Source organism: Mandrillus leucophaeus, unplaced genomic scaffold, assembly GCF_000951045.1.
Source record: "Mandrillus leucophaeus isolate KB7577 unplaced genomic scaffold, Mleu.le_1.0 Scaffold1462, whole genome shotgun sequence".
Lineage (NCBI taxonomy): Eukaryota > Metazoa > Chordata > Mammalia > Primates > Cercopithecidae > Mandrillus > Mandrillus leucophaeus.
This window is the reverse complement of record NW_012101435.1, coordinates 86,378-93,962: the sequence shown is the minus strand read 5'-3', so window position 1 is coordinate 93,962 and position 7,585 is coordinate 86,378. Positions and strand designations below refer to the sequence as shown.

The window sequence follows — 7,585 nt, the reverse complement described above, 5'->3', positions numbered from 1 at the left end:
TTCATTTCTCCTTCCTGCCGCCTTGTGAAGAAGGCGGCTTGCTTCCCCGTCACCTTCTGCCATAATTGTAAGTTTCCTGAGGCCTCCCCAGCCATGCTGAACTGTGAGTCAATTAAACTTCTTTCCTTTATAAATTACCCAGTCTTGGGTATTTCTTTATAGCAATGTGAGAACAGACTAGTATATCTTCCTTGCTTGGTCATTGGCTGGGGGTTGCCTAGGAAGAATATGACCCAGCGTGAATGCCGTGCAGATGCTGATGGTGCTGCAGTTGACGGCTGTCAGTTAACTCTGCTCCCTGCAGCTGGACAGCAGGTTCTCAGAGGAATACTCTAGAGGTGGTGTACTTTTGTGGCTGCCACACCATCCTTGTTAAAGAAATAACTCTCGTATGATCCCCATTGCATTTCTTAGGTCTATATGAAGCTGTGTAAACAGGCTTGCTCTTTTCAATAGCTGAGGTGTTTTAAATTCATAGGTTCTTGGATATGATTCAATCCAGTATATTCCGTGAACTGGCTTTGCAGCTTCATCTGAATAGTCTCAATATTTATATATGAGTTATATGTATCTCTTGGATAAAAAATTTAAAAGTAAAGGCCATTATCTATATGTGCTCAAAGGATATAAAAGAATTTTATTCTCAGAAAAACATAATAAGGAAGTCAATATCTATTTTAATCTCAGGCAAGCATACTAAGGAAGTCAGTAGCTGCAAAAGCTCCTCAAATAATTATTCAAAGTCAAATATAAATAATCTTATTGCTCTTTTGGATTATGAATACATCATAGCTTTTTTATTGACATCCAATTCAAAGTTGGCCTATTGTCTGGTGGTATTAAAATGGATCACACGTGTAGCCCTTAATCATGCACATTGACTTGGAACACCTTGCTTAATCCTCATAATTCTATGAGGTAGGTATTACCACCTATGTACAGATGAAGAAACACATCCTGAGAGATGTGAATTTTAATGCAATTTCTATGAATGACATCTTTTTTTCAGAATCCTATGAAACACAATCCGGTAATTTTTAAGACGCTATACCATTCCTTCCTTACACCATATACAAAAATCAACTCAAGATGGATGAAAGACTTGAATGTAAAACTTAAAACTATAAAAACCCTAGAAGAAAACAGGAAAGGCCATGGACATAGGCCTTGGCAAAGACTTTATGATGAAGATGCCAAAAGCAATTGCAGCAAAAACAAAAATTGAAAAATGAGATCCGATAAAACTAAAGAGCTTCTGCACAGTAAAAGAAACTATCAACAGAGTAAACATACAACCTACAGAATGGGGGAAGAACACCTGCAAACTATGCATCTGACAAAGGTCTAATATCCAGCACCTGTAAGGAACTTAAATCAACAAGCAAAAACAAACAACCTCATTAAAAATGGGCAAAAGATGTGAACAGACACTTCTCAAAAGAAGACATGCATGTAGGCAACAAGCATATGAAAAACTGTTCACCATCACTAATCATTAGAGAAAAGAAAATCAAAACCACAGTAAGATACCATCTCACACCAGTCAGAATGGCTATGATGAAAAAGTAAAAAAATAATAATAATAATAAGATGCTGGTGAAGTTCTGGAGAAAAGAGAACACTTTTACACTGCTGGTGGAAATGTAAACCAGTTTGGCCACTGTGGAAAGCAGTTTGGAGATTTTTCAAAGAATTTAAAACAGAGCTATCATTCAACCCAGCAATCCCATTACTGGATATATACCCAAAGCAATATAAATTGTTCTACCATAAAAACACATAGACACGTATGTTCATTGCAGCATTATTCACAATAGCAAAGACATGGAATCAACCTAAATGCCCATCAATGGCGGAATGGATAAAGAAAACGTGGTACATATATACCATGGAATACTATACAGCCATATAAAAAGAATGAGATCATGTCCTCTGCAGCAACACGGATGGAGCTGGAGGCCGGTATCCTAAGTGAACTAACACAGAACAGAAAACCAAATACTGTATGTGCTCCTTATAAGTGGGAGCTAAACATTGAGCATACATGGGCAAAAAGAAGGGAATAATAGGCCCCAGGGCCTACTTGAGGGTGGAGGGTGAGAGGAGAGGGAGGACTGAGAAAATGCCTATCAGGTACTGTGCTTATTACCTGGGTAACAAAATGATCTGTACACCAAACCCCCATGACATGCAATTTACCCACATAACAAACCTGCACATGTACGCTGAACCTGAAATAGAAGTTGGAAGGAAAAAAATACACTGCACAAATGGAAACAATAAAATCTACAATTTGAACATTTATTTGAATAGCTGGACGTGTCATCAGAACAACTCTTGATGCTTATTGAAGCACCCAGAGCTACCTAAAGAGAACATGAGGTTTAAGAACCACTGATGAGGAATCAAAGCCCTACTTTGAAGAGTATAAATATATATTAAGCATTATATACATATATATACACACACACATTTTAAAGAAGTGTAAAATGAACACTTGTATACTTAACACCAAGAAATTGAATATTAACATTGAAGCACCCAGGGCTTCTCCTGTATTGCATTCTTCCCTAGAAGTGATCACCAGCCTGTTTTGAATTATGCCCATGCTTTCGCTATTTTGCCACACCGTATCTTCTATAATATTGTCTTGTTTGCTTTTAGGCCATATGTAAATAGCGTATATATTGACATGCACACACATCCCCTTTGATGACTTAGTATTTTATCTTTAACAGTCTATTTGACATTGGTTCCTGCTGATGCTTGTGACTGTAGATCACACTCACTCCTTCACAATATTACATTGTATGGAAGTATTCATTTTGTCCATTCTGTTGGTGGGCCTTTGAGTTATTTTCAGCCTTTTTTCTCAGGTACAAATAATGCTTCCATGAAGATTCTTGTAATTGGTTTCCTTGGTATATTTGTACCAACATTTCTTTAGGGTGAAAGTATAAATTGCAGAGACTACATACCTTAAAACCTATTAGGTAATAAAAACTTATTTTCTAATTTACACTGCTACTATAATTTCATGAGAGTTCTTGTGGCACCCTGTCCTCACCAATTCTTACCCAACATGTGAATGTTACCGTGTGGTTTTCATCTGTATTTCCCTATTTTCTTCTAAGACTTTAAAAGTTTTGCTTTCATTTAAGTCCTTGACCCATTTAAATTTGACTTTTGTACATGAAATTATATATATACCTGCCCTTTGGAAAATTTCCTTATATTTCTCATATTAAGAATTTTCAAAGATTTTTCTTTCCCCTTATCTCAATCCCCATCCTTTATGAAGAGACTCAATGAATTAAAGAATATGAACCCATACAGAGCTTCAGAGATGTACACTTTCTAAAGAATATGGTGAGTTTTTCTGAACATAGACTAAATACAAATGAAAATAATAACAACTACTATGTTGGGCCTCACAAATTAGCAAAATATATTCTTAACAAGGCTAATTAATCCCAGTGAGAGTGTTGTAAAACAAGCATTGTTATACACACTAACTGTTGATGGTGCATACAATCCAAAAGGTTTATACATACCTTTGGAAAGGTAATTTGAGGCTAACTGCCTTGAAGGCTTTAAGGGTGTCCACCATTTTTTAAAGGAAATTTAACTTAATGAAATCTATAACTTTAAAATCATAAAGTATGAGCTAAGATGTTCATCGCAGTGTCTGTCTGTATATCTTAACCACTTCTGAGCTATTGCCATTTTTGCTATGTGTGTGTATATATATAATTGTCCCCTTCTTTAAAATGTTTTTATCCAAAACTAATTTTTCTATGATTTTGTCCTTCATATATAATAGACACATGTAATGTATAAAAATATAAACATCATTTTGTTATTAAAGTACTCAGATTTTTGGTGCCTGTCAGCAGCAAAGTGGTAGGACACATACTATTTGTCGAGCTGTGCATTAGCTTCTGACAACTGGATGATGGAAGGAATTGTTGCAGCTTGTGTGCACCTCACTTCTGGCCATAGTTTCAGATTAGTGCGCAAAAATGGGATCCTAGAAACTATGGAAAAAGCTTCATTGCATTAAGTGAACATCTTCTGTTTAAAAAAAATAAAAAAATATATACAGGCAAGAATTCAGTAGAACAATTTGTATAAGAACGAGCTGCAGCCCAGTACTCCTATTTGTTGACATCAAATAAAGGTGAGACTATTTGGAATTCTGAAATGAGCTAACCTCACTCTGTAACTTGATATTACTGAAATGGTTATTAGTGAGCTGTAGGGGGCGGTGCAGAAGAAACTAGTGTTTGTTGAGTGCCTTTATGTGCCAGGTACTTCAAAACATTGTTTCACTAATCCTCATAATGACCCTGCTAAGTAGGTACTGTGAGTTCTGCTTTACAGGTGAAGAAAGCTCATGGAGTTAAGCAACATGACCAACCTTAGCACGGTGCCTGAAATACAGTAAGTGCTTAATGAGTATCTTTTGAATAGATGGTAGGCAATATACACCTAACTAATGGAAGAACCAGTATTCATACTTAGATCCGTCTCATTGCATAGCTCACACTATTTCCATCATAGTGTATTGCCTTCTGTGTAAGACTACACAGAATCATTTTTAAATGCCTAAGAAACAGCACTGCCAATGTAAACACAGCTAGTAAGCCCAGCAACCTGTGATTTCTCCCTTTATATCAGAACAATTTCAATTTCAAAATGTATGCATTGTGAAGGATGAGAAAAGACAGAAAACAGGATCTTCAAGGGCTTTACTGTTACTTAACACCGAGAGTACATGAAAATAACATAAATATATATGAAAACATCATATGTGTATGGAACATTTTATTAATACAGCTCATCCATTTTTTGTTGAGTTCTACTGACTTTTTAGAATTTATTTTACTTTTAAGTTCTGGGATACATGTGCAGAACATGCAGGTTTGTTACATAGGTATACATGTGCCATGGTGGTTTGCTGCACCTATCAACCCGTCATTTAGGGCTTAAGTCCCACATGTATTATGTATTTGTCCTAATGCTCTCCCTCCCCTTGCCCCCCACTCACACCCACCACCAACAGGCCCTAGTGTGTGATATTCCCCTGTGTCCATGTGTTCTCAATGTTCAACTCCCATTTATGAGTGAGAACAATGACTTCCGGCTTCATCCATGTCCCTGCAAAGAACATGAACTCATCCTTTTTCATGGCTGCATAGTATTCCATGGTGTGTATGTGACACATTTTCTTTATGCAGTCTATCATTGATGGGTATTTGGGTTAGTTCCAAGTCTCTGCTACTGTAACATCATCTGAAATGTGTTACTTTAATTTTATGAATGTTAGGTATTATGTCTCTTTTCCTTTTTTGCCCCACACATCACTGAAACAAATTATTTGAAAATGCTAAAATAAGTAAAATGTGTGGCATGCTTTCTTAGATGCTTTGTCTCCTGTACCAAAATAATTTACAAATACAAAAGTTGAAAATAATTGTATTAGTTTTTTAATGCATAAATCCAAACATATATTTGTACTGAATATTTTATTAGCTAATAGAGTACCGTTTTAAAAATTCTACCAACTTATTTAAAATATTTCCTGTAAAAACATCATCCAAAATGTACTTTGTTAATTTTTATGAATGTTAAGTGTTACGTCTCTTTTCTTTGACGCTTTCTTTTTTATCCTGTGCTTACACCAAAAACAAATTATTTGAAAATGCTAAAATAAATAAAATGTGGCATGTTTTCTTAGCTGTTTTGCATCCTGTTATAAAATATTTTACAACTGTGAAAGTTGAAAAATAACTTTATTGGTTTTGCTGCATATAACTGCCTGTCTATTGTAAGAGAACTCATCTATACAATTAAGGCATTTTGTTATTTCAAGTACAGAGGGGCAAGAATGTAAGGGAATTATAAAAACCCCAAGATGACTCATTTAAAGTAGATGCACATTAAAATACTATAGATCTGGCATATTTCATATTTATAAAGCAGACAAAAAGAATGTTTATCTTTGCATTTGGCAAGAGTATCTTCAAGATAACTATTTACCACTTTTCAAAGCACTATTGTTGGGTAGGTTTTATTAGGGGAGAGGACTTAGAGAACATGACTTTCCTCATCCAAAACCAAAAACAAATGAGGGCTTAAAATATATTATTTAAGAAGACAGTGGCCGGGAATAAAGACGATGACCAACAAGCTTTGGGGCCATCAAGATGAAAAGATCTTTGCTTTATTCAAGATCTAGGATCTGAAAATCTCACTTGATAAATTTAACTGGATTTTCTTTTCTGATTATGTTTAACTCCAAAATTTGGTTGTATACTGTAGCAATTTCTATTTTACCTGGATGTTAAAAGAAAAACCACTGGAATCTAAAGAGAGATGAATAACCTCTTGAGCTCAGATGGAGAACTAACCAGTGGCAAATATGTATCTAGTGGAGTAAATACATCTCAAGAGAGTCAAACCATTACAAAACAAGGTGTTTTTAAAAATACTTCAACTTGAAATTATTTTAAAAAAAAGCATTAAAAGGTATTAGAGATTTTTCTTAAGTGCTGGTAAAATAAAAACACCTTAAAAGACACACTGTTACAATTTCCTCACAGAGGTAAAGAGGTTGTGACCAGCATCAGCATCGTAAGGATATCATTTCAGAGCTTGATTCTTCTGCCCTAAGTGGTTCAAAGAGCTTGAGCAGGTACACTCTGGTACTAGGGAAAATCTGAAGCAATTCACCTAGTTGGATGAAAAAGGACTTACGTGCCCTTGATTTATTAAAATTCATTGTTCTTTTATATACATTTCACTTTAAAACTCTGAAATGAACGTTTATGCAGTATGACATGAATGATTTCATAATTTATATGACAAGCTTAATAAGGCTGACATTCAATGAACAGAAAAGTAATTTACCTTTTAGTAATCAGAAAAACTTTCAATCCATTTTTATCTTATTTTTAAGTGTCTGTTATTAAAGCTTGTGATTTTTATTAATGTAAACAAGCCAAAGGGTGATTGTTTTTGACACACAGCATTGTACCATAGTGTAATGGGTAGTTTCCTTCTCAGTTAACCTTCAATACTCTGTACACACTATTCTGAAATACTGTGGTGAAGTAAGGCCTCGCATCTTTGAGCAGGACGCTACATAAGGGAGGGTTCGCTGCATTGGAAGGGTCTTCCACATCCCAGATTTCAAGCATACTGCAACCAGGCCTGAGAAAAGATAGACATATATATCCCTATTAGAAATGTATTCCTGTCTAGAAAAAATAGATACATAACACAACATCCAGATTTTCAGAGACAGATTTATTTAATAAGTTAAATATTTTAAAGTGTCATTTCAAAAAACATAATTTCAATGTTTAGAAATTTAAAAAATAGAAATTAAGTACGTTGCATTTTCACATCTCATCTTACCAAATGAAAGACATATCCTAATAATAAACCTTCAATATACATTCATAAATATACATTTAAAAGCTCACTTTCAAGATGAAACAAACAAATATACTCTCCAAGTGCCATCACCATCTAAACATAAGGCCCATTTGTAGTAAAATAAGACAACTTAAAACCTAAT

General features: G+C 34.8%; 1 protein-coding gene across 1 annotated transcript in view; it reads right to left on the bottom strand.

Annotated features, from left to right (window-relative positions):
• Nucleotides 1-5,462: 5,462 nt before the first annotated feature.
• Nucleotides 5,463-7,585, bottom strand: part of LOC105535462 (probable C-mannosyltransferase DPY19L2) — a gene marked incomplete at its 5' end in the record, with an annotated part of 83,760 nt that continues 81,637 nt past the window's right edge. The window contains one exon of the mRNA XM_011974565.1: nucleotides 5,463-7,215. Within this exon, the coding sequence (XP_011829955.1) occupies nucleotides 7,065-7,215 (151 nt within the window). The remainder of the gene's footprint in view (nucleotides 7,216-7,585) is intronic.